We start from the raw sequence: 27,697 nt of genomic DNA on the forward strand, positions 1-27,697 counted from the left end.
ATAATCTACCCACGGGTTTAGAGACACTGATTTTGTTACCGACCCAGTTGCCACACTCACTCGGGCTGAACTTCTGGTCTGTTAATTCGGCTTCTCTACTGCATTTCTTCTTTTTCCAGTGCTGGCTTAATTATTAACGACTTGAAAAAAATCCACAAAAGGGCAAATGTTCCCTTCTTCTTTCTTATATTTTTAAAGTACCATTTTTTTTTTTTTAAATGGGAAGAGAATTACGACCTTTCTGGTCCTGCCCATCCAGACGTCCCAGGGCTTCCGACTTGTCAAATCCATTTCTTTTTTACAATGCCATGTCATTTTTTCTTTCTTTTGACGTTCTTGTCCTTCTGGAATTTTCTAAGCCGGAGGCTTCTTTTCCAAAGTTATATTTCAGAAAGGTTATATTGCCAAGAAGAAAAAAAATCAGGAATGCGGAGGTCTTGGCTCACTTGTAACCCTATTTTCTGTCCCCGCATCTTCCGTGTGGCTCCGTGCCATGTGTCCCCAGGAACCGTTGGTGGGTCCAAGCCGGGTCAGAAGGCGAAAAACAACACAACACGGGCCTGACTCATCGGGACCAGAGTCTCCCTGCGTGTGAACGGCCTCACGGGGCTGGACCTTGTGGCAGGCTGCGTGATCATCGTTGGTTCTGCTTCTTCCCTGTTCGCTCACTGCTGTCCTGGGCACGTCTCTCGGATCTTTCCTATGTCCATGGATCATCCCCTTTCTTCTGGAAAGTCTGGGCCTTGCTGCGGTGTCCAGACCTTTACAGGTCACCCCATCCTCTTAAAAAAATATATATATAGCCCATGTTTTCCCTCCTTTCACAAGCATCTCCAGTTTTCCCCTCGGCCACTCCTAAAACTTCAGAGCTTGCTGTTGTGTGTCTGTGCCGAAGTCACCGGATGCACGAGAGGTCCCCATCGCCAGCCCAGTGTGCCACTACCCAAGGGACCGTCTAAGGTGACACAGGGTGAAGTCACTGAGAGCGCCTGAGGTCACACTCTGCTCCCTCCCCTCCCTGCCTGGACCCTCCTTACCCACTGAGGCCCGTGAGCTGCCCTACTGAGGCCACCGCGGTGGGTCCTCAGCTCCTGACAACCGAGAGCTGGGTGCATTGCTTTCCACGCGCTGGGCTTCGTGCAAGGATTTTCTGGATAATCCCAGCTAAGGCTCAGGACCGCTCCATGAAGCAAATACCTTCTGACTCCCATTTTATTGGTGGGAAAACTAAGACTTGGAAGGGTTGCGTCGTCTAGGGTTTTGTAGGTAGAATGTGGCAGGGGCAGGCCCAGGCTCAGGGGTCTGTTCAGCGGGATCGCCCATCTGCTCGGCTGCTTTTCTTTTTCGGGTCTAGAGGGTCAGGAGAGCCCTCCTCCCTGAGCGAGTAGAGCTGGACGCGGAAGAAGGGCCACCCTTAGCATCAGGGAATGATGGCACAAGGGGGGGAGTGTGGGGCACAATGGGGAGATGCCCACAGACCAGGGAGGGCAGGGAGGGCTGGCAGGTGCGCTCCGGGAAGCGCCAGCTCCTTGCTGGGCATCTGCTGCTTTCCTCACGCTTGCTGGGGTCTGAACCCCCCAGTCCCCGCAGCCTTGAAGCGGAAACACAGGCAAAGCTGCTCATTCCAGCTCAGAACAGCGCCGCGGACCCGCTGAGTGAGGTCATTTCAGGGGAAAGCAAAGGGAAGATGATGAAATTAGGTTGGCTTTTGTACCTCTCTGGCTTCGAATGGCATGCGGGAAGCGGTCCAGCGTTGCTTTTCTGGGCTGTGGGACAGAAGACGACAGCACACAGTGGGGGACCTCACACTCATGTTTGTTTCGCCTCTCGGTGTCCTTCCCTGCCTGCCACTTGCGATCCGTCCGCTTCCCTCCGATGCCCTCAGCCAAGGGCTCCTGAAGGTGGCTTCGCTGCCCTCATCCCGGCGGCCACTCTGGTGCTCCCGAGCTCCCCGCGAACACTCCCCACCTCCACTGTTTTCTCTCGTCCCTTTTATGCTCCCACATTACCTTGCCCTGGACCATTTGCTTTGTCAGAGGAGAAGCCTCCTTGCCTCAGTTTCTTGGACCCTTTTGAGCCTCACTCTGGCCTCCAGATCATTTATTTACATGCAGACTAGTGTGAGTGTTTGGTGGAGCGGAGCTCCTGCCTCGTGCTGCGGCTCCAGAAAGATGAACCGAGCAGCCCGGGTCCTGATTTCTGGGGTGAGCAGTGCCTTTGGTTGGTGCTGTCCGTCTGTCCCGGGGACAGCCTCTGGAGAGGTCGCCTCTGCAGACTGACCACTTGGGTTTAACTCCTACTCCATCATTTACTGCTGTGCAGCTTGGGGTACTTATTTAGTTCCTCGTCTGTAAACGGGGGCAAAATTAATCGGACCTCCCAGGCTATAGCTGAGGTATTACTCGACATGGTTTGAGTTGTTTGATTTGCTCCTCGAAATACTCGACATGGTTTGAGTTGTTTGATTTGCTCCTCGAAATAGGGTCCCTGTTTTCATGCACGACCTATTCTGAGCAATCTTCCTTTGGTAGTTTCACGCCAGATGGACGTGGTCTCCAGAGAAACTTCTAGCATCATTGTGGCTCCATGAGAGGTCTTGCTCCCAGATTTGACTTTTCTGTTCCCTCTGGCCCTGGAGATGTGTTGTGCTCCAGGTTTACCGTGGGAAGGTGGGAGCTCCAGGGGATCTGATTTCTGCTCCGTCGTGGTGGTTTTCAGGAAGACAGGGTCTTTCATATCATTCATTCATGCATGCATTTGTTCAATAAACATTTTTGAGTCCTCATATGCAGACAAAGGGCTTGATGCTGGGGGAGCTTAGTATCCAAGGCGCTCATAGTCTGCTTGTACTTTGTAGACGGTTGTTGTTGTTGTTTTTAATGTCTCTGGAGCGTGGAAAACTCCTCATTCTTCTAGCAGTTTCCTCTCCATCACGGTGTGTTTGTGAAGGTGAGAGGCTGACCCAGAGGCCTCCCGGGGTGTCTTCCTGGTAAACTCACCATTTTAGCTTCTGCTTATTTTTGGACTCTGTCTGCAGGGACCCTCCTCTTGGCAGCAGATGTCCCTGTGGTGACCGCCGTCTTGCGTTCCGTCTTCTGTCTAGCAGTTGGGGTGACCTTGTGTCCTGTTTGCAACATCCCCCGTGCCGTGCGCTGTCTGGGGTGCGGCATTCTGCAGAGCACCGGTGTCTGGCCTGCAGGTGAGAAGTCCTCCCAGTGTCACCCTCCCCACGCCACCCGGGCCAAGCTCCACGAGGCGGCTTGCTCATGGCAGTCACTCTTCTCTGCCTGAGTTGGGCATAGTTCTCGGGTGCATGGGCCAGATTTTACTTAATCTGTGGGACTCGCATCCTGGTCGTTTGTTCCTCTTTTGAGGACATACTGGTAACTTCTGCTGTAATACCCTTTGGATCCCAGCACAGAGATGCCCCAAGTCCCAACCACCCAAACAACTGGACAGCCGCCTGACCTCCCCCATGGCTAGATAGACTTCAGCTTTGCCCTGGGTGCCCTTAGATTTATGGAGAAAGAGAAGACATCTCAGGGAAGAAATGAAGTCCTTGTCCTCAGCGCTGTGTCTTATTTCCAAATATTCTCATGCTGTCAACTCTGCAATAAGAGGTGAATTTCAGACGACTTTCCATCTGAATGATGGATTGAATGAATCTCATTTGCATGCTTTTCATTTTATGTAAATTGGCCCAAACGAGGCTAACCTCCAGGGGTGCAGCCCCTTTCTCTATGGATCTCTTACAGTCGTCTCTTCCAGCCCATATAGGGCCCGTTCAAGCTTCAGCAAATACCGAAAAGCAAGAGACTTTCAGACTCTGCCTGATTTTGTCCATCTTCACCCATATTTGCTCTCAGCTGAACTGTGTCCCTTCCAGAACTCGCCTGTTGAAGCCCGCACCCCACCGTGTTGGGATCTGGAGGTGGGGCCTTAGGAAGAGAATCCGTTTAGTTGAAATCCTGGGGTAGAGGCTTTGTCACGGGGTTAATGCCCTGATCAGAAGAGACCCTGGAGAGCTTGCTGCCTCCTCTCCTTTCTCACCGTGTGAGGCTACGGAAAGCAGCCGTCTGCAGCCGGGAAGAGAGCGCCCACCGGAAACCGGCCACGCCAGCCCTCTGGTCTTAGACTTTGAGTTTCTGTAACTGAGAAAAGAAATCTCTCGGCTGTTGATTCCCACCCAGTCTATGAGCAGCCTAAGACAGCCAGCGAGGGATTCAAAGTGTCATCCCGGAGAACCCGGCATGGTCAAGGTTGGGTACTGTGTGCCGTGACTTCCCACAGACCCACCGTCTTTGGGAGACCACGAGAGCCCCTCCTTTGCAGGAGGGAGTCTGGATGTGTGGGCAGCCAGCAGCCAGAAACGTCTGGAAGAGTTAGCAAGAGAACCTTACATGAGGATCTCAAAGGCAGAGCCATAAAAATTTATTAAAATTAAATCCTCTCATATTCAGCTTATTAGTTAAAAAAGCCTGAAGGAGGAACCTGGAAAAAGCAGCTGAACTTTTTGTCTAATTGCTTTCAGAAAGGACAACGCAAAATCCTCTGCCAAAATCTCTGTTGGCAGGTAGAGCTTGAGCGTTCCGAGGACACCGGCGTGCACTTCCTTCTAGCAGGCGGGTTCATCTAATGACCCACGTGTCCTCGGTCCTTGGAGAATCTCAGGAGACAGTTCCACTCAACATCCAAGTTGGTGGAAGCGACGTCCATCTGTCTGCTCAGCACTGCTGGGTACCACTGGACCTTCATGTCTGCCGGCCAGGGCGCGTCTTCCAAGGCCTGTGGTTGCAGACACAACTGTGCTCGTGCGTGATGGCTGCGGCCACCTGACCCCTGGCCTCGAAGCAACCTTTGTCTGCCTTCAGCTCCCCATGGTCCAAGCCCCCTACCCCCCACGTGGAGGAAATGCAGGCTCTTCCATTTGTAAAATCGTGTTCGTTTCTTCCTAGCTGTAAAAATGAGGTAGATCCATGGTACTGAGTGTGGAAGGTTCAAACAAATAATACAGTTACAGTGACTCGTCACTCAGCAATAACGAGCATTTACATCTCGCTTGATGTCTTTCTGGTCACTTTTTTAAAAAAGATTTATTCATTTGACAGAGATCACAGGTAGGCAGAGAGGCAGGCAGAGAGAGAGAACCAGGCTCCCTGCTGAACAGAGAGAGAGCCTGACGAGGGGCTTGATCCCAGGACCCTGGGATCATGACCTGAGCAGAAGGCAAAGGCTTAAGCCAGTGAGCCACCAGGCGCCCCCCAGTCACTTCTTATGGCTATACATATGAACATGCGTATGTCACGATCCGTAGGACTGCGTACGGACATCCTATGAATATGAGTGCGGCTAGTAATTATATTTATATCGTTGTGATCATGCTCTCCGTATACTTTTATGGTCTGATCGTATAAAGTAGTACAGGAACAGGATAATAAAAAACAATGTACGTGGGTTCAAGTAAAAGATTAGTGTCCCCGTCAGCCAAACCCGCCATGTCCGGGGCCACTACTTTGAGCCGTTTGTGATTGTTCATGCCCTCGGTGGGAAATGGCTCCGGGTGAAATGCTTCTGCATTTTTTGGTTCCCCACTTGGACTCGAACCTTCCCATCTTCTCTCACGAAGGGCCTGGGGACCCCACTGCCCTACAGCCCGCCCTGTCCTTATCCTCCAGTATCTGCTGGTCCTGTTTTTACGTTTAAATCTGCGCATTGAACAGCTTCATCGCTTGCGCTCATACACTTCAATCTTTATTTCCTCATTAACTCTGACGAGGACCTTTGGCCCTCCTCCTGGGAGAGATGAGGGCCTCCGCACCCCCACTCCGCACCCCTCCCCTGCCACTTGTGCCTTTAGGCCACCACGGTGTCGGACACGTATGCTCGGTTCTCTTTCTGGAGTTGGAAGGTCCATGATTCGGCTGTCGATTGCAGACTGGAAAAGAGCCTAATTAGTATTTAGGATCTGATGATGATGGTGATACCAATCCACGCAGAAACTACTCTTGGGCCGCTTTTTAAAAAAGCCCTCACAGTCGAAGGGAGAGGGGAGGGAGGGGGCCCACTGGAGAGAGCAGTGGGAGAAAAGCCTGCCTTTCCCCCCTGCCCTGGGCATTCCGGGTCTGGTTTGCCCCCACAGTGGTCTTCCTGTGGGATTTCACCACAGGCTGGAACCTGTTCTCTCACCTCTCGGACTGCTTCTAAGTTTTGGGGACATAGTTCGTTAAGATATTCTGTTAGGAGTGTCTGTGAATTGCACACGTTCTAAGTGCTTTTCTTGACTGGATGTTGCCTGGGTAAAAATTCGTTTTTCCCGCGAGACTTAAGCTCCTGGTTTCTGATGACTGAACCGTGCCTCGTGCCTGTGTCGTCATTCATCAGGAAGTCATCTGCTCTTTGCTCAAAAGCTTTAAAGTGCTTTCTCTGTCTATCCGTGTGTTCCGAAACTTTCTGAGGTTTTGGGCTGTTTATGAGGTTTGAGCTACCCGACGGCTGAAGGTTTGTATCATCAGAAATGTCCTTCTCATTTCCTTTCCTTCACGTTTTCTGGTCGCTCATCTCGAGCCGCTTAGTGGGTGGGTGTGGCCGTTCTGCGTTCATCCTTACTGTTCATTAATGACGTTTTCTGTTTTTCGATATTCTGTGTGGTGTCCGTGATTTTTGCCTCTGGTTCTATTGACTTCCCTTCCCCCTCCCCCACCAGAATTTCCACCTCCCCAGGTGCCTGATCTCAGATTGTTCGTTTTTGGAAGCAGCTTCTCGGGTCTTTCTCAGATGTGATGCTAAAATTCTTCAAGGCGCCTTCTCTTTCCGGAATCATCCTCCTTATTTTTGGGGTCACCTCTGCTGCCTTGCTTTTGGGGATGCCGATCGTCTTCAAGGGCCGGGCAGTCCTTGTTTGGCATGGCTGACGTTTCTGAATGGAAGTGCCCGTTGGACTCAGGCTTCCTCTCGATGACACAGGCAGGCGGAGTCCGAGGACCCCGAGGGGGCCCAGCGGGAGGATGGTTGGCTTCCCACGGGATAGCAATCAAACACAAGCCAGGACGGGAGAGCAGAGTTTACTGACCAGCGTTAAGGAAAGAGCACAGCAGACGGAGTCTCCCTGTCACTTGGGGTTGGGCGTGTATGTCGGAAGGGGGTCCAAACTATGTGCTCCTTCGGAACCCAGGGGAAGGTCTGGTCCAAGGTGAGGGTCAGGTGAGTAAGGGTTGTCAGCCCATTCATCACCAAAGGCAGGTGTTTTGACACCGGTGGCGACCACTGTTCGAAGCTGATGTCCCAGAGCCCGGGGTCTGGTTCTTAGACGTTTCCGGGTGTATGGGTGCCTGGAATGAAACTCACAGAATGATTCGGTTTCTTGGTTCCCCCTTGGACAGGAACATGGGTTCTTTGGTTTACTCAAAAGCAAGGTGAAATACAGAACACAAGCAAATGGGGCTTAGCAGAGAAATGGCAGAGAGAGACTATGTCTTTCTAAAATGGAGTCCCTTCGGGTTCCCCATCTCGGCATTGCAGCTGCAGACCTTTACGGGGTGGGGTGTGGATTCAGTCTAACCGTCACGACAGGAAAGCTTGAACAGGTTGTCCCCATGCAAATATCAGAGGAAGAGGGCCCTACCCTGGGGTACCAGCCCAAGCTCCCAGGAAGTTCACTGTTATAAGAGGACTTTTTCCTTGGGCTGGGAGACCCACTCAGCTGTTCCAAGTACAGGGTTTCAATCAGTCGCCCCGGTTCCACCCTGTGTCCGTTCTAGCTCTGAGTACCTGCCACCTTGAGATGCTCTTGGTTTTCGACCGAGCCCCTCTCTACCTCTGCCTTCCCCTTATCATGTTTTCAGCTCAGATTTTCTCCGCTCAACCTTGTCCATCAAGCTGGGCAAAATCATTCAGCCAGTTGTTTTGGACTAAGGATGATGGTCCTTTCCTCTATGTTCTGTCTGTGCTTTGATGACTGTATTCCATTTGGTTCTTCCGTACCAGGGTTTTAATAGGATTTTAGGAGAGAGAAGTATGTCCCATTTTATTACTTGAAATGCTTTTCAGAGTTAAAACGCCGTATTGTAAAGATTGAAATGTCATTGAAATTTTAGTAGGCATCATTGATACGCAGTATGCTCTGATGGGAAGGTGTTGCTTGTCAATTCTATAGTTTTAGATTTTTCTTATTTTTTTCCTTCCTTTCTTTTCTTTGTTCGTCCATTTTAAATACAGTGCAACGTGCGCCTGGGTGGTTCAGTCGTTAAGCATCTGTCTTTGGCTCAGGTCATGATCCCGGGGTCCTGGGATCGAGCCCCACATTGGGCGGGTCCCTACTCAGCAGGAAGCCTGCTTCTCCCTCTTCCAGTCCCCCTGCTTGTGTTCCCTCTCTCACTGTCTCTCTCTGTCAAGTAAATAAATAAGAATCTTTAAAAGCGAAAGAAAACTACAACAATAACAAAAAATATAATGCAGTGCAATTTTTCGGTGCTCGAATCTTTGACCTTATCTCAGGATCGGTTTCAAGCAATAGAGTGGTTGGATCAAAGGCTGAGAATTAGCCTTCGGACTCTTGACACATAATTGCCAAACTGTTTTCTGCAAGCTGGTGTCTCGGTGGCTACAAAGTACCCAGCTTATTATATTCTCACCAATACATTAAAAAGAAAATAGGGACGCCTGGGTTGCTCATTGGGTTAGGTGTTCAGCTCCTGATTCTAGCTCAGGTTATCGTCTCAGGGTCCTGGGATTAAGCCCTGTGTCAGGCTCCACACTCAGTGCTGGGTCGGCTTGAGATTCTCTCTCCCTCTGCCCCTCGCCTTGCTTGCACACACTCTTCCAATAAACAAACAAATAGATACGTTATAAACAAAACCAACACACAGACAAAACCCTCCTAAAGTGAAAAAACAGATAGCATAAAATTGTGCTTCTTTGGTTACTTATGAGATCACCTGTGGTTTCCGTATATTTTATTACTTCTTTGTCTTTCCAGTTTTGTGGCGTACCTATCCGTGTCCTTTTTGTGCTCCCTGTTTGCCTCTTAGTTTTGTTTATGCTATTTAGGGTGCTCAGAAGTTTATATTTCTTTTTTTTTTTAAAAGATTTTATTTATTTGATATATACAGAGAGATCACAAGTAGATAGGCAAGTAGAGAGGGGGAAGCAGGCTCCCTGCTGAGCAGAGATACTGATGTGGGGCTCGATCCCAGGACCCTGAGATCATGACCTGAGCCTTAACCCACTGAGCCACTCAGGCACCCCAGAAGTTTATATTTCTATACGGGCAAGGCTCCCAGCCTTTTCCTTTGTGATTTCTGTAGTTACACTTCCAACTGTGGATGCCTTTGACCATGAAACATGGATTACATTATTTATATGTATTTCATTTTAGGTTTTGATCACTTAATTTTTCTTCTTGGTCTTCTTTTAAATAGTCTCTTAGTTTTGTTCATGTCTTACTGCATTCAGTAGACTCTCGAGGATAGTGTTACCTAATAGAACTGAGGGCATGTTGTCTTTTTCCTCATTTTAATGGCAATATCTCTGCAGTGGTTTTCAAAGTTGGGTGTGTGTGGTATTCCTTTGGCTGTAGGAAGAAAGGAGAAGGAAGAGATTATACCTCACTGAAGTCCACTGTAGAGAGAGACCCTGACACCCTCAATTGCTCATCTGCCTGCTGGTCTGATGTGATGAGGGGGATGTGTTCAGGGCAGGTGGGTGTCCTGTACATGGGGGCATTGACCTTGTTCCCACTGACTTCCTCATGCCCTTGTTTCCAGTGACTTGTGACATAAGTGCCTGGTTAGGGGAATTTATAAATTATGTTAATTAGTTTTAATTAGACTAACACCCAAAAAGGGCAAGATGTGTGCCAAAGCTCCATCTTTTGCATCATGCTGATCACGCAGGCCCGAGTGGACCGCAAGACAATGAATGGCTGAGATGGCATTTTCTGAGGTCCCCAAAGGAGACCTTCATCAGCACTTCATGAATTAAAACACCGATGAGCCCATCAGATTGGACAAAAGTTGGCTGAAGCTTCTGAAAAAACATGAACAAGACTGTTTAGAAGGTTGATCTGTAGTCAGTCTCATGAATAATAAAACCTGACCTAACTCTTTGAAATGAAATGGAAAATGGCTACAGATGGCTTTTGTACCACAGGAACGCCTGGGGCTTATTTCAGGGGTGAAGGTCTTAAAAGAGTTGTCAGACACACAGAGAGTCACCCACTCTCCGTCATAAACAGGCCAACGATCCACGTTTGCTGATCTTTTCTGAGACGGCAAGATGCTGTCTGCTACACACACTTAAAGATGACACTTTAACAAAGGTTTGAGGAAATGACTTCTTCTCAAAGGAAACTCACGCTATGGAAAGAGCATTTTGAAAATCATGGTTTTGGAAATGTTTCAACCATGATGTGATTTTGTTGCCAAAAAAAAAAAAAAAAAAAGATGAGCGTGTGCTATCTATAAACTCGAATCGGCAAAGTTGAAAAATCTGGAAACAGAATTTTGTTCGGCACTTAAAGATCTTCCAAATGCAGAGATCGAGTGCTTTTTAGACCCATTTGTTAAAAATATAAAAATGGGACTGCTTGCAGTTTGCAAAAATCATCCATTGACATTAGGGAAGATGAAACATTACTAGCCAAAATATCGGCAAAAATCTTGGTTCGCTTGTAGGATGGGATTGCTTGTAGGATGTGAATATTGTGATTGAGTAAATACTGCCAATGACATTTTTCTGCAGTTTGGATCTGTGTCTCTTTCTGAGGCGTATTTTTGGTTACGGCAGATGTTAAAATCAAGTATAGAAATACACCCAACCTAAAACCAGATATTTAAATCACTGCCTAACAAAGTGTTATGTTGAGATTTTCAATAAGTATGAATGATATTAAATCACATTGCTTTCAACAAAGAAAATCTAATTTCTGGGTTTTGAGAGAAAAATCGTTTATTTAGGCCTTGTTTTAAATTTATTAGTCTAGGGTTAGCTGCCTGTAGAAGTTCTCATATTTCTGAATGTTTCCTGTTCATGCTTGCTTTTATTTGTTTTAATAAACTTGTCAGAGTTTGTCTAGTTCATTGCTTGTGTTTCAATAACCGGCTCTCGTGTCTGTTTTCTAATTCATCTCTTTCATTATTATTGTTTTCTTAATTTATTTTGTTGTCGGCGGTTTTCTAAGAAGTTGGCATGTAACAGTCGTTTCATGTTTGTTCTTTCTCTTTGGAATAATGAAAGCAAATGCATCACCTTTTATCTGAATATTTCTTTTCTGGATTCCTCATATACTTTTTTTTCTACTAGTTATTTCCATTTTTGTTTTTTGAAGGTAGACCTGTAATTTTAACTTAAAAAATGTTGATCTGGGAAGTATTTCAGGGAATATATTAACACATTCAATTTTAATATGTTCTAGGGATTGAATGTATAGTGTGGTGACTGTGGTGAGTAATAGTGCATTTTGGGGTTCGGGTGGCGTAGTTGGTTGAAATGTCCAGCTCTTGATCTCGGCTAAGGTCATGGTCTCTGGGTTGTAAGTTTGACCCCGCTTTGGGCTCCCTGCTCAGCATGGAGTCTCCTTGGGATTCTCTCTCTCTCTCAAATAAGTAAATAAATCTTTAAAAAATATTGCAATTGTGGGGCACCTGGGTGGCTCAGTGGATTAAAGCCTCTGCCTTCGGCTCAGGTCATGATTTCAGGGTCCTGGGATCGAGCCCCGCATCAAGCTCTCTGCTCTGCGGGGAGCCTGCTTCCTCCTCTCTCTCTCTGCCTGCCTCTCTGCCTACCTGTGATCTCTGTCTGTCAAATAAATAAATAAAATCTTAAAAAAAAAAGAGCTGAAAGAAAGCTGGACCAGGTGTCATGTTTAGCTATTAAAATATTGGCTTTTATTCTTGTTTCTATTTATAATTCAGCTGTGCTGGATCTGCTTCTGGGTACCTCTGTGGAAGTTTGTTTAGTGGTCTTCTATTTGATGAATTTTGGTAAATGTTCATGGAAATCTGGGAAGTGATCTCGGGGGGGATGGACACGCGCGTGCACACACACGCGCGTGCTCACACAGGAAGTCGGTCTTCATAGGAAAATGTCTACATTACTCATATCCTCTTTATTTTTTGTCCAGGTAATTTGTCAAAGGCTTAGAGGGTGTACTTCAAGTCTTCACCAAAATTTTTAATGAGTTTTTCTTTATATTTAAATTATTTTTGCTTTCTAATATATGATGCATAGAGGTTTGTGACTGACATGACTTTCAATTTTACCCATTTGAAACATGAAATGACTTTATACTTTCAATGCTTTTTTGTTTCGAATTGTTTCGAAGTTGGAACCTTCTGTTCTTTTGCACTTGCCTTCAAATCATTTCCCATCAGGTTTTAAAAAGTTTCATTTATTTATTTGAGAGAGTGAGCGAGAAAGAACATGAGCTGGCAGAGGGAGAGGGGGAAGCAGGCTCCCCACTGAGCAGGGAGCCAGGTGCAGGACTCCATGCCGGGACCCTGGGATCATAAGCAGCGTCGAAGGCAGACGCTTAACCGACCGAGCCACCCAGGCGTCCTTACTTATTTTACTTTAAATGGTCTTTTAGAGGCAGCAGGTGACAAAAATTGTGGCATTATTGTGGCTGCTGCTTGTTCTCAAGGAAGCTGAGTCTCATTTTGTCATTTTGTGAGTCACCTGTATTTTCTACCTGGATACTCAGAGCACTTTTCCTCTTCTTTGAAGTTCAGAATGTCACCAGGATATCTAGTTTGTAAGCGTCACTAAGCTGATGTGGATTGTTCTCCTGTTGTAACACAGAATGCCGGATAAAACAGAACAAAAACATAAACATGCACCCCGCCAAGAGATCGCTTGCTTGCTACGTCTGTTCCCCTGCCCCTTCCCCTGCTCTGCCCCGCGTTGTAGGGGCTGCTCCCTGCAAACTACTTGTCTAGACTTCCTGGCCAAAGGGAGGCACCAGCGGGAGATGGGAAGGTGGCTCAGGACAGAGGCTCAGGCATTTCTCCCCACCTTGAACCCCCTTTGACAGATGTCTCCAGCGGAGCTCTTTCCCTTCCTGTACTCGTTCCTGCCCTGGATCTTAGCAGAGCAGAGCCTGCCCTTCCATGGCCCCCTTTCCTGCTGAGCGGCCTGTCCCAGGGTTCTTACCCCTTTGAGAGCTCCTCCCCACCCACTGGTAAAATAATTTTTATTTTCTCTTATTTTATTTTAATTCAATTAATTAATACACAGTGTATTACTGGTTTCAGAGGTAGAGTTCAGTGATTCATCAGTTGCATAGAACACCCGGTGCTCGTTCCGTCAGGCGCCCTCCTTTATGCCCATCACCCAGTGACCCCATCCCCCACCTAGCTCTCCAGCAACCATTGGTTTGTTTCCTATAGGTAAGAATCTCTCATGGTTTGTTTCCTTCTCTGATTTCTTAGATTTTATTTTATTTTTTACTACGTTATGTTAGTCACCACACAGTACATAATTAGTTTTTGATGCAGTGTTCCATGATTCATTGTTTACGTTTAACACCCGGTGCTCCATGCAATACGTGTCCTTAATTCCCACCACTGGGCTCACCCATCCCCCTGCCCCCCTCCCCTCTGTAACCCTCAGTTTGTTTCCCAGAGTCCGTAGTCTCTCATGGTTCGTCTCCCCTTCTGATTCCCCCCCTTCCTTCTCCTAATGTCCTCCATGCTACTCCTTATGTTCTACAAGTAAGTGAAACTGTATGATAATTGACTGTCTCTGCTTGACTTATTTCACTCAGCATAATCCCCTCCAGTCCCACCCATGTTAGTGCAAATGGTAGGTGTTCATCCTTTCTGATGGCTGAGTAATATTCCGTTGTATATATGGACCACATCGTCCTTATCCATTCGTCTGTTGAAGGGCATCTCAACTCCTTCCATAGTTTGGCTCTTGTGGACATTGCTGCTATGAATGTTGGGGTACGAGTGAAGCTACAACTAAAAAAAGAATTGGGGAATTTAATTTCAAGCTTTTGAGATTTAATTTGAGGAAATTATTTATAAGATACTCAGAGATAAAAATATGAAAATTTAAAAAAAGAAGAATTTAAGAAATGCAGAAGATACAATAATGTAACTGTTAGGATTTAGTTCGAAGACCAGTAACTGCTCTGGGTATGTTAAAAAGGAAGGGATTGAATACAGGGGATTTGCTGTTTTCAACTTGTCCAAGGGCTGAAGGACTGGATTTTAGGTGGGTGTCCAGAATGACTCCCAGAATAACTCAGAATCGACCTTCTAGAGAGTTACTACCACCAAGACTGCCATTGGAATAGCTTTCCTGTTCCTCAAACTTCCTCTTGCCCTCCCGCAAAGCTGGAGAGTGGACTCCTGAAGCTGTGATCCAAGGACGTAGGAACTGTTGCGACTCCTGCCACCATCTCCACGACCTCTTCGTCACAGACGGGAAGCTGTGAGTGGACAGTGGAATATTGCTGCAAGGAAACGTCATGTTTCTGTTGCCTTTTCTTTCCTGTAGAAACAACCAGAAGTGGTCAGGAAGAAGGTTTTCATCCCGTGTCATGCTGGAGCCAACCCATACCAGCTTGTGAAAGGCATGTGTTAAATTTCCAGGCATTTCATGAGCCTGTTATTACACGCAGCCATTCTTAAGTGAATGATAAATGAAACGCAAACTTGCATTCTTAAATGAAGAATCCACTGACAGTTAATTCTATTTAAAAAAACAAAGGTAGTAAATACCAAAACCCCATCACTTCCTAATCCTGTGACTCCGTTATCTGTGATCTGTGGTTAACTCGGTGACGTCTGTGGAAACGGGGTGTGTGGACATACTGGGAGTGCTGTGCTGGTGTTCCATGGTGCATCTCTTCCCAAGCCCACGTTCAGTGACCTCATGTTGACAGCTGGGAGCTGGCCATTCGTTGTAGGAGTATTTACACCATGGAAATGGGAAAATACTGTAAATCAAGACGTCAGAATTTTTATTTTAATTCCAGCCTACTCAACACACTGCGTGAGTGTGGGCTGCACTTAGCTCCTTGCTTCTAGAGAACTGAATATGGTGAAAGTGATGGCGTGTGATTTCCAAGACCAAGTCGTCAAATCTCCCTCCTGCCTCTTGGATCACTTGTTGGCGGGGAGCCAGCTCTCCTGTTTTAAGCGCACTTGAGCAGCCCTATGGCAGGGACCACAAGGATGTGAGAACTTCCTTGAAGAGCTGTTGGAGCCATTTTGGAAGTGGATTCTCCAGACTGCGTGACGCTTTCTGATGGGGGTAGCACCGGTCGGTGTCTCGACTGCAAACTCAGAGATCTGAGCCGGAACCACCCAGCCATGCGACTCTTGATTCCTGACCCAGGGAACGTGTGAGATAGTAACTACGTCCTGTTCCAAGCCTCTGACTTCAGGGGTCATTTGTTTTGTAGAATTCGTAGAATTCATAGAAAATGAATTCTGCCACTTCGGAGAGCAGTTTGGCAAAACTGTAATATTTTATTGAGGTGTAGCCTGGAGAAATACCTACGAATATACACAAAGAGACACTCATGACGATATTCTTGGTAGCACACTTTTTGAAAAGGATTTATTTACGGGACACCTTGGTGGCTCAGTTAGTGAAGCGTCTGCCTTCAGCTCAGGTCATGATCCCAGGGTTCAGGGATCGAGTGCCCCAAGGGGCTCCCTGCTCAGTGGGGAGCCTGCTTCTCCCTCTCCCTCTGCTGCTCCCTCTGCTTGTGTTTTTTCGCTCTCTCTCAGATAAATAAACTCTTTTTAAAAAGTAATAAAAAAAAGGATTTATTTATTTATTTTAGAAGAGCAGAGAATCTCAAGCAAACTCTGAGCCTCACCTGGGGCTTGATCTCAGCACCTTGAGATCAGGACCTGGGCTGAAACCAAGACGTGCCACCCTTAACCAACTGTGCCATCCCGGGACCCCGCATGTTTTTTTTTTTTTTAAGCTTTATTTATTTAAATCTCTAAACGGAATGTGGGGCTTGAATTTAATGACCCTGAGATCAAGCGTCGCAGCTCTTCTGACCGAGCCAACAAGGCACACCCGTTACTGCCTGCTTTTATGTCCCCTAGATAAAGAATATATAAATTGCAATATATTTATACAGTGGAAAACTATGGAGCCCTTAAAAATAAATCAGGTGTATGTGCATGGATTTGGATAAATCCCTAAAAATTCATACAGAGTGAAGTGTGCAAGTTGTAGCAGCATCGTGTGATGTAACATTATTTATGGACCTTTAAAGATATACACAGCAATACTCAAATACATTCTATACAGTTATCCCCCAATGTAGGAACATTTAAAGCAAGAACGGGGAGGGTGCATTTCACATTGGAGAAATATCAATGTCCTGTATTATTTCTGTGAAAGAAAAATCTGCACCAAATAAGGTAAAATGTTAGCGTGTATTCGATCCCCGCAGGGGGTCCGTGCATGCATTCTGGCATTTGCTGAGTTTTCTGCTTGCTGGAAGTGCGCCCACTGCCATGGATGTAGGTTTCTGTGCTGGTATTTTGGGGGGTTCCTTCTTTGCTTTGCAAGGTCTCAGCACCCCGCCTTGTCGTCTTGATGTGGTGCCTCCACGCCTTCCCGTGGTGGTTCCTACTGGATCTGCGTCCTCGTGTCACGCACACACCTGCGTTCCCGTTTGCAAGGACACGAGCAGGAACCTACACAGTTTTCCTGCCCGTATCGTCTTCACTGTCAACCGCCTGTTCTTTGCTCTTGCAAATGCTTCCTTCTCGAATGTTGCGGAACTTCTGTAGCCCCCCACGCTGGTGTGTTCTTCTTACTCACTCCTGCTGGTGTGAGCTGGTGCCCGCCGGCCTGCCCCTGCAGGAGCTTCACAAGGGAGCACCGTCATCGTTCAAGAGCTTGGGCAAATAAATACCTGGCGTGTGTCTGGTGAGTGTTCCTGCGTGGCATCTTTGCTGGGGGAAGGTGGGCTCTCCATGTCTCCCCATAACTTCACTCTTGGACTACGAGGAGGAGGCGCACCTTTCTGGGGGGTTTGAGACGGTCTGAAGTTCTTCCTAATGGAAAGTAAGACCTGAACAACCAGAGTACACGGAGGTCTTCGCTTCTAGGGTCCTTCTCACCCACACTGGTGCCTCGAGGATTTTCCCGACTCAGGTGATCCCTGAGCTCCCGGTGGAAGGGGTCCGAAGGACAGTGGGGGTTTGACCGGCTGCTTTTCCAAAGCGCATCCCACAGAGTCTGAAGGGGAGAGCCTGAGGTCGTGGTTGGCCATTCAGATAGGAAAGAATAGGGGTAGATAAAAAATATTCCCCGTTTAGCATCAGACTTTGTTCTTTGGTCTCTCAGTTCAAGACGTGGGTGTGCCGTGGGTTGTCATTCTGATCCTAACGGTGCTGACTTTCGGGAAACATGCCACACCATGGCCTTGGTGCTATGGGGAGCGTCATTACTTTGGTGTGCCTTCACAGGTATTTTTAGGGGAATTTTGGGGCTGGCTAGGCTCTCTTCGATGCAAGTTCGACTTTGCCGCTCTCTCTCCTGTCTGCCGATTAGAGGACGGGAACCTCCGTGAAGTCTGCCGTAGATTCTAGGCGGGCTCTGGGTTCCTGCGGAGAGGACACGCTTTTACCACGGTCTTGTACCTCCTTTCCAAAGTCCATTGAAGACTTTTAGAAAACCTTAAGTTATTTGAGAAAGTTTCAGACACAGGTTAAAATGCATTTCTCTAGATTTTATTCCCCCCTCTCTTTGCATTCGATGACCAGAAATGTACACAACTGAAATGAAGGACTTTCAACTGTTTTGGGGGAAGGATTAGTTGAAGCATGAAGTCAGCTGGTCACACGCATGGGCGTTGGGACAACGCTATGAACTGCCGTAAAACTTTCCATGCTTCTTTCACATCCTGTCCTTATCTCACTGTAGACCAGCCGAAAGCAGGTTCCCTGGCTGTGGTCCATGGACCACACTTGGAGGAGCATTGTTTAGAGGCCCAGCAGAAGGACATTTTGGGTCGATGTCTGTCCAGAATAATAGCGTCAGCCTGCAGCAGTGTGCCTGAGTCCTAGCTCTTGTCGACAAAAGAAAAAGGAAGGTATATTAGTCTGGGTTCTCTAGAGACAGGTAACCACTAGGACATGAAGAAAGAGACTTATTGTAAGGGATTGGCTCCCACTGTTAGGGAGGCTGAGAGGTCCCAGGACCTGCGGCTGGAAGCTGGGGACCCGCAAGAGCCAAGGGCGCGAACTCCAGGCCGAGTCTGAGTCCGAAGGCCTGAGAAGACCGGGTCCCCGCCTAGCGGCCAGGCCAGAGGAGGAATTCTCCCTCGGCTTCTTTGTTCTCTTCCGGCCTCCTGGGGCCCGGATGGGACCCACCCACCTTGGGGGGGCATTGGCTTTCCCCTGGATTCTGATTCGGATGTTACATGTTTAAGTAAATACGGGTCACCGGGTGGCCCAGTGGAGCAGACGGGAAATGAAGCGTCAGGAGGGTCATCATCACGACAACGATGAGCAGCTGCTTTTTTTATGACTCTGCCGGGGACCCGTTCCCTGACCCTAAGAATGGGAGCCGCCCCTTTCGTTCTTTGTTCATTGTTCATCTGTGTATTATCTTGAGTGTGATTTCTGATATAGTCAGCATATGGTGTTTTTGGTTTCCGGCGTCCGCGATTCAACAACCGTCCATGGCCCTCGGTGCTCCCCACGATAAGGTGTGCTCCTGGGGCGTCGGGTGGCCCAGCTGGTTCCTTTCTGGCTCAGGCCGTGATCTCAGGATTGAGCCCCACGTCGGGCTCAGTGTGGAACCTGCTTTAAGATTCTCTCCTCTCCCTCTGCCCCTTCCATGCCCCCACCGGACCCATGCTCTCGCTCTCTCTCAAAAAAAAATTTAAAAAAAGGCATGTGTACTCTCAATCTCCTTCATCTGTTTCACAATTCCCCCCCCCCCCCGCCCCCCACCCACACGCTTTTGTTTCAGACTTTTGATATGTGGTCCTTGAGGTGACCATGAAGCCGGCCTCCCTGGTGTCCGGACACAGACTCCTCTTCAATTCTGGTGCTTTCCGTGCAAAGAGCTCCTTCCTCCGGAGGGAGCGAGCTGCCTGCTGACAGATGTGGCCCTGGGACCCCTGGGCTCCGCTGCTCAGACACCAGCTCCCTCAGCACCGTGGTGCCCTGTGCCCTCTGCCAGGTCCTCACTGACCTCCTCTTAATGACCCAGTGTGTTCTGGGGCACTTGAGGGGCTCAGTCGATCACATATCTGACTTTGGCTCAGGTCATAATCCGGGAGTCCTGGCATCGAGCCCCAGGCCAGGCTCTGCACCCTAGGGGGGAGTCTGCTTTTCCCTCTATCTCTGCCCTCTGCCCCCCTCTGCCTGCTCATGCTTTCTGTCACATAAATAAATAAAATTCTTTTTTTTAAACTTTTTTTTTTAAAGATTTTATTTATTTGAGAGAGAGAGAAAGTGAGAGATCACAGAGCGAGAGGGAGAAGCAGACACCCCACTGCGCAGGGAGCCCGATGTGGGACTCGATCCCAGGACCCTGAGATCATGACCTGACCTGAGCCGAAGGCAGAGGTTCAACCCACTGAGCCACCCAGATGCCCCTGTTCTCCCCTTTCTTGAATGAGACTTCGTTTGTCCATACGTGTGTTTCTCTTGCACACTTCCTTTCCCACTAGACGGAGGCGTTTGGTGCAGACTGAATGCGCTGATTTGGTCGGCGGCCTTGTCCAGGAGCACATTATGCAGCTATGTCTAGGGGGACTCAGTGGCGGCCGGTTTTCTCCGCAGAATCCTGGACGTTTACTCGGTGGCTGAACGGGGCTGTGGCTTGGATATGTTCCATCAAGTATAACCTTGTTACCACGGCCGTAAAAATTCGTGGGGCGCCTTGGGAGCGTCAGACCCCCGGGTGAGAGGTTGGCAAGGGAAGGTGGTTGTGAAACGGGAGGAGAAACTGGCATGAAGAGCCGCGACCAGGACGGGGACGCTTTCTGCCCGCGGGCTGACCTCCTGGGGCGGAGGGGGGGCGGGGGGCTTCTCCCCAGGTGGTGAAATGAGTGTCTCCCCAGTTTGTAGGACTGAAACAGTGTTTGAAAGAACAGCCGATGAGGCCAACAGGATCCTGTGGCCGGTGCTGGGAGGGAAGCCCAAGCCACACAGGAAGCCTCCCCCCGTGTTCTGAACAAACAGCACTGACCCCCCAGATCGGGACCGGCCCCGGGGAGGGGAGGCCGTCCTGACTCCTACACCCAAGTCTCACTCTGAAACACTTTTGTCCTGAAATGAAGTCGGCGAAAAGACGAGATGGTAATTGAGCTGTTTGTCCAGAGACAGACAGATTCTCGTGTTCTATTTGACGTGCAAAGATTGGTGCAGCCGGGAAGACTGAGTCTGACGTAATTAGCCCAGGACATTCCTCGTGTCACTGATCGGCGCCGACGTGCCGCGTAACGGACATCGTGGGTTTGTGACGGGCCCGTCGATGTCCGTCTCGTTCGCCGCGGAGGGGCAAGTGCGGTTTGGAGCCCAGCGGATGGCTCCTGCCTCGGCCACGCGTCTGTTTTACTTTTGGGGCCCAGAACCTTCGTGAGGGACGTCCCAGTTGTCCTGATGAGTGGACAGCACCTTTGACAGAGACGTCAGGCAGTGCGGCCGATGTTTTAGGAAGGTAATTAATCACTTTAGACATCTCGAGATTGAAATGAGACTGTGACGTCCGGTGGAAACGTCAGGGCGTGGCTGAGGCCGCGCGGTCCCACGAGCGCCCGGGAGGCTCCAGAACTGGGTCCTCCACGACGGGCTCGCGTTCCGGATCAGGCACGTTGGGGAGCCTCGCGGGTCGGTTTACACATCAGCGGCTCCCATCCAAGGAGGGACATGCCGGTGGGTACTAGGTTAGAGGGACAGAGGCCAGGCGGTCCTGCGGGGCTTGTCACTCGTGCTGTTCCAGGGAAAAGAAGGCAGGGCCTCCCCCCGCCGCCCCACCCCCTCGGTGCCCTCGACTCCAGCATCCCAGGATTAGGACCGTTGTCATGAGTGTGTTTGGAGGGACAGCGAGGGGTGGGTGTCCTGAACGGTCATCCTCAGGGACCGGCTGTCTTCCTGTGATTTACACCTTGTCACTTGGCCGTGCCCCGAGGGCCCTTCGGCTCCCCCCTCCCTCCCTACAGATGCAAACTTGAATAAGAAACAGTGCTCTACAGGTGACTTCTGGGGAATGAGGAGCGTGGCAGGAGAGTGCTCAAGGGTCGTTCTCTCCCACAGAACCCTGGCAGGGAGGCCCTCACCTCTGCTCGAATGCCCCCGGTGACGGGGAGATTACCCCTTCTGGCGCTGCCCAGTTCTCCTTCCTGAGCTCTGTTAGGAGGTTTTCTTCCCCCCCCCAGCCTATAATTGATGTCCCGTACCTCCTGCCTATTCCCTCGATCCACGCACAGCTTGGTCTGTCCGCTTAGCCCCCTTGGGAGACGGGGAAGCGGAACACGTTTGCTGACGTGCCCAGGAGAGTCGTGCTCTCTGCTCGGAAGCAGCCCAGCTCTCGAACCGCCCGGCCTGAGTCTTCTGCGCTTGTTCTTCCCACGTCCTTACCAACTCTCTTTTCTCCCTCTTGCCTTAGCCTGCCTGGCCCTGTGGGAACTCCTAAGCTCGAGGGCTGGTGCTGGGCAGGGATGCTGTGTCTGGAGGGTTTGCTGGTCTGGCCTCAGGGATGCTTTGATTCTCCGGGTGGCTGCTGGGAGCTGCTTTGCTCTGGGACCCCGGAGGTGCCACCCGCCTTTGCAGTCGGCGGTGAGCGTCTCTGAGGGTGTGCTTCGAAGCCTTGTTGGCAGCAGGTGTCTGAACCCCGGCCAGGCCTGGGGACCGCTTCCCCGAGGTGCAGAAGGCCGTCCGTGCATTTACATAGTGCCTGCCACTTCCTGCCTGGTTCGAGGGCTGTGTGAGTGGATCATTTGCTTTCCCTGGAAAGAGTGGACCAGTTGCATCGCCGCACGATCACAGCTGGGACGCCCGGTCCCTGGGGAGCCCGACGTTCCTGGGATGTGCATTCCCGATGAGTACGGACAAAAGAGTTTGTCGGGCCAGAGAAAGGGGCAGAGAGGATTCCTTTTCCCCTGGAAAGGCCTGGCGGGTGACGTGGGGTCCCACAGTCTGCGAGATTCATGATGAAATCGGCAAAAATGCAGCGAAGTGTAAAACAAAGAAAGTGCTAGAACCTGAGATCATCTCGGGGACGGTTCAGACCTCGAGGACCCTGCATTCTCTGCCTTTTCCTCTAGAAGTGGGATAGTTATGTTAAAAAGGACAGGGCCGCCTGGAAACCAGGGTGGCCCTCTGAGGAAGGAAAGAAGGAATGAACGATGATCTCTTTCTCTCCCCACTCCCGCTTCTCTTGTGCACAGGGAAAAGATGCCTTTCCACCACGTGACCGCCGGCCTGCTGTACAAGGGGAATTACCTCAACCGCTCTCTCTCCGCCGGCAGCGACAGCGAGCAGCTCGCGAACATCTCCGTGGAGGAACTGGACGGTAAGAGGCCGCCCTGTCGGGGAGACCAGCCGCCCCTGGGGGGCATTGGAGGCTGCTGTCGCTTGGAAAGGAAAGCGCCAGGCGCTGGCCACCTGTCGCAGCCCAGTCTAAGTCTGGTGGGATGGGAAGGAGCTCAGAGACAGATTCCGCCCCAGTGACGGCTTTGTACGACTTTGTGCGGGACGGAGCTGCTAGCCTGAAAACCCTCTGGTGGATATTCTGGTTTCTTTGTAAACTGACCTTGGGGATGGCCTTCAACTCCCAAAATGTGTTTTCCGGTTGATGGAGTCTTGATCACCCGCGGCGTGTCCTGTTTCCGCACTGTCATTTCTGTGGGGCCCAGCTGTTGGGGAGACAAGGGCTGGAAAGCCCCGGTCTTGACGTGGGGCCACGGTGCTCCGAATCCTGCCCAGATCGGAAGCATCTGGAAGCCGCGTCTAGTTGGGAATGGCCAGCAATTATTTTAATTGCCTCTGTTCCTTTGCCACACAGCGTGGCCCTGGTGTGCGGGGCAGGGGTAGGGATGAGAACAAACCTGGGCACACCGTGGCTGTGTTCCTCCCGGGACACTGCCCTGCTCTAGCCTCACTGGTCAGCCAAGCCCCTGATTAAACAATCACATTAAAACGAGGACGAAGGGATTTTTTTCTTCTGGGATAGAGAATTAGGTTGACTCAGCCAGATGGTTGCTGGGTGCCCCATCTGCGGAGCTCCAGCCAGAAGCCGTTTTCCCTAGTGTCCTGGAACGCTGTGCTCCTTGTGACACCATGCGAACGCCTGACGCCGAAATTGGCTTTTCTAAAACGGAGAAGTCAGAGTTCCCCCGGACGGCCCACACACTTGCTTTCAAGGGGATGGTCTGACAGCGTGCGGTCTCTGTGCACGGGTGGGGGCCGCGGGGCCGTTACGCCCAAGAAGAAGGTGGGGAAAGTCAGCTCTGGGCCGGAGAAACCACTCCTGCTGCCGAGTCGGCAGGACTTGAGGGAAGTGGGGGATGGGGTCGTCTGGTAGCTTTTCCTGGTCCTGTCGGGCTGGCTTGCTTACCTAGAAGACTGGCTTGTTCACAGGTGCCAGCGGGAGAGCCCCAGAGGCTGGAGGACAGGGTCCACAGGGGAGGCCTGGGGCGGGAGAAGCAGGAGCCAAGCGGCAGAGCCTGGCCCCTTGGGGCCTGCAGGTGCTCACGGCAGTCCGGACAGAGGCTGGTGACAGGAGAGGAGAGCCGGACCCTCGGATCTCCTGGCCTTCCGCTGGCCAGAGGACATTCAGACGCAGGACCCGAAGCAGGTGGTAGAGCGCTGTCTGCCTCCAAAGGGAGGTGACCGTCAGGAAGACTGCAGCTCTGTGGGTGTGTGGGATGGAGCCCAGGCCCCCAGCACCCCGGGGGGTCCTACTCCTAGGAAGGATCAGGGAAGTGGTGCATTGATTTGGGGGTGGGTTTGCACTTGTGTTTCCCTGAGTAGGTCCCTGGGCTTTGTCACTGGCAGGAGGGACTAAAAACCTCGCCGAGCAGAGGCCATGAGGATGGGCCAGCAAGTCCCCAGTTAGGAAAACTCTGGAAGAGGCTGACGTTACTAACCCAGGAAGTTCAGAGATCACCCGCGGCTTTCCCAGATCCTGGCTTTCCCTTTCCCTCCCTGTCCACTCTCAGCCTGGGCATGAATAACCAAGAGATGGCGTTTTTCTCTGTGAAATCTGGGCTCCGGCCAGGGTGTGCCACTGGCTGGATTTTGACCCCCCTGGGGTGCCCGGCGGAACCTCCGTCCGTGGACGTGGGTGACCTGCCGAGCAGGGCCGAAAGGTGCCTTGTCAGTGGGCGGGAGAGGAGCGGGGGAAACTCCACAGCCCTCACGCCTCGGTGGGCCGGCTGAGCCCTGGGGGCCCTGCACGGTCATTCGTGCAGTCCGGCCGGACGATCCGGCCGGAGCCGCGGCTGAAGACGCCGTGTGCCCTTAGGGAGGGTGATCCAGGCTCTCAGCTCAGAGACAGGCCATTCATTTTCCTATGGAAGATTCCTTCTATTTACTTACTTTGGACCAAGGTGAACCCTGAGTTCTGACTGCTCACGCTCTATGATGCGCATCCTGGGGCTCTGGCAGGGCCATGCGTGGCCGCTGGGTTCAGAGCAGGCAGGCAGGGTCTGCAAACCAGCCACAGGTTGTGCTCGGTACAGGCGAGCGTCCGAGGCCTTGCCCGTTTGCTGTTCTCTGGGACAAGCTGAGCCCGGAGGCCCTACCCCTCGCGGCCACTCATCTGTCCTCAGACGACTCGTGGTGTGGGACAGGGGGTCCATGTGTCGGATGCTGAGGGACATCAGAGCCCGTTAGCTGGGCACTGTCTTTCCTCACCACACCCACTCCCCGCTGGCTGCGGCCCCCACGTGCGGACGGTCACATGGACGGATCCCCGCCCCCTGCCCCCAGCTAGTGTTAATCTCCAGGGGTAAATGCCCCTTTCCTTCTGTGGAAAGGCCACGCTTATCCAGTGCATGAGCCGTTGCCCTCCCAGAACAGGCGTGGAAAGAGCCACTCACGACGCAGGCTGGCTCTGGCTGACACTATTCGGGGAAGCCTCTGTTTCTTCTCTTCCAACGCAGCCCAGGAGGAAATTATGCAGAGCGGCACTGAGTTGGCCAGATGAGCGTCAGAAAGCTCCCGACAAGCTCAACAGGGGTGAATTGGTGGAGACACTCATTCATTCATTCATTCATTCATTCATTTTTATTCATTTGTCTATTCCTGTGCGTCACTCATTACAGGAGCATTTACCCAGATGCTTTCTGGGTGGAGGAAGAAATAAAGAAACATCGTGTTCCCTGTCTGTTCCCCGGGGGATCTGCAGTCTGCCCCGAGAGTTTCTTTATCTACAACCTTTATTGGCAGGATCTTGTACTTTGAAGAGTGCATCGTGTGGAGTCTTACTGGACGTGCGAATTGTAATTGTGTAAAGGCCGTTTTCTTAATGCTCTGTTGAGTCATGGTGTGATGTTATCGTAATTGTTAAATTTGCCCCCGTCTCAGGTTCATCCGTTTTCACTCATACACAGCGTGAATGTCCAGTCTCTGCATCCGTCCCGTGAAGGACGGATATGTGGGTCTCCAGTCTGGGGCTGTGAGGATGTAATCTAGTCTTCCCCCCTCTGTTATGTCTACGCTGTCCTCACAGGATCCCTCTGTGAAACGTGCGCGTGTGGGCTTGTCATGCCTTCCCTGCTCACCCCATGTTTTCATTCTGTTTTCCGCATCACGTGTCTCTTCTCCCATCGTTCTCTCATCACGTTCTCTTCTCCCATCATCTCGAGTTTGCCTCCAACATCGTTGATTTCCTGGGACTACAGTCATTTTAACTTTTTTTTTTTTTTATTACTGCCTTTAGAGCATATTTTCATTATGGATGAACATTTCGGTTTCTTGGAAGCCTGGTTTTATTTCAGTAGTCTTCCTTCCTTTTTAAAACACTTTTCGGTCGGGGCGCCTGGATGGCTCAGTGGGTTAAAGCTTCTGCCTTCGGCTCAGGTCATGATCCCGGGGTCCTGGGATCGAGCCCCGCATTGGGCTCTCTGCTCAGCAGGGAGCCTGCTTCCTCCTCTCTCTCTGCCTGCCTCTCTGCCTAATTGTGATTTCTCTCTGTCAAATAAATAAAATATTAAAAAAAATAAAATACTTTTTGGTCAAAAGAGCATATGGAAAAGTATTCATGCACAGTTAGTAACATTCTTGAGTGTGAACACTCACGTAACCACCATCCAGGTTAAGGACGGTCGTGTTACCAGCCCCCGGCAGCACCCCAAGGCCCTTCCCAGGGCCTCTGCCTCAGAGACGACCACCCACCCCGGCTCACTCTCACTGTTTCATGGTGTTTGTGTTTCCCTTCAGCTCGCGGTGGGGGGTGAGATTGGGGGGGGGGGGTCACGCCATATCTATTCCTTGGTTCTCAGCCTTTTTTCCTTAACATGTTTGTGAGACTCGGCCATGCCATTGAGGGTAGCCGAAGTGTACCCATTTTCATTAGTGGACAGGATCCCGTCATGGGTAAGCACGCCACCATTCATTTATCTGTGCTCTTTCTCAGTGGGTGTTTGGGTTGTTTTCAGTTTGCAGCTAATAGGATATAGTCTCACCGTGCCCCTCTCTGTTGGGCTAAGTCTTAGGATGCGGTTTCCGCACGGCTCTGGCGCCATATTGTTTTTATTCTCTCCCAACTCTTTGCTTTACGGAGGCCACCTTGGACACAATTTATGAGCATCTCCTCTGTTTCTTGTCATAATGTGTATAGGTACACATATAGAAAGCCTTTTCCCCCGAGTCTTGTAGCTGATGCTCCTTTATTTTGCATTAGAAGGTGTTTTTCTATGGTCCCTTTTGCCTTGTTCTGCTCTGGTTTGTGACTCAATAGAGTTCTTTGCGGACCCAGAATCTGTGGGCACACGGGGTTCTTAAAGACTCTTTAGCTTCTGTGTTCTGTCTTTGCTTTATCTTGGGCCCGTGATAATTTCCCCTTTGTCACCCCCGGCTACAGGGTCCCATTTCTAGAAGACACTCGTCTAGTCCATGGCTGCTGAGTGGAGGGGAGATCTTGATGGCCCCTGCTGTTGGGTTTGCTCCCTGTGCCACAGAATTCCGTCAGTCCTTTGTTTTCCCTTCTCTTGCTCTTGTCCTGTTCCCAGACTAGGCGTAGGCAGCATTCAGTGACCCAGGAACCCCCTGGTTCTCATCTTGCTGGGGAGTAATCCGGGATGGGACACAGCACCCATGGCTCTGGTTGCTCCCAGAGAGCAGGTTCCCTAAAGGAGCTTAGAAAAGGGATACAGCTGGGCTGGGTTTGAATTGGCTTGGAGAACTTGCTATGAGATAGGGAGTGACAGCTTGATTTGCGGGTCAGTTAGCTTCTGGGTCCCTGGCAGGGGCAAACAATGGTGTTGAGTCAGTATCTGCCTGCCCAAAGTACCACCACAGTTCCCAGGCGTGTGGAAATTATGTCTGTCCAGTTTCATTGGTGTTGCCAATTGTGAAAATTCTCCTCAAACTTTGACTTGTATGTGCATCTCAAAATTGCTGTTTCTGGTGAGCTGCTCATAGGTGCATTTCTGGGGGCATTTTAATTTGAGCTTTGGGAATAGATATATGAGTCCACCACCCTTCTATCGCAAAGCCCCGTTTCAGTAGTTGGTTGACTTGCTTTAGATTATTCT

General features: G+C 50.3%; 1 protein-coding gene across 1 annotated transcript in view; it reads left to right on the top strand.

The window, feature by feature from the left end:
• Positions 1–27,697, top strand: part of CALN1 (calneuron 1) — a 408,758-nt gene that overhangs the window by 17,927 nt on the left and 363,134 nt on the right. Inside the window, exon 2 of the mRNA XM_045994177.1 lies at positions 22,385–22,509. Within this exon, the coding sequence (XP_045850133.1) occupies positions 22,392–22,509 (118 nt within the window). The 5' untranslated portion in view covers positions 22,385–22,391. The remainder of the gene's footprint in view (positions 1–22,384; positions 22,510–27,697) is intronic.

This window comes from Meles meles, chromosome 21 (genome assembly GCF_922984935.1).
Source record: "Meles meles chromosome 21, mMelMel3.1 paternal haplotype, whole genome shotgun sequence".
In the NCBI taxonomy this organism is placed as follows: domain Eukaryota; kingdom Metazoa; phylum Chordata; class Mammalia; order Carnivora; family Mustelidae; genus Meles; species Meles meles.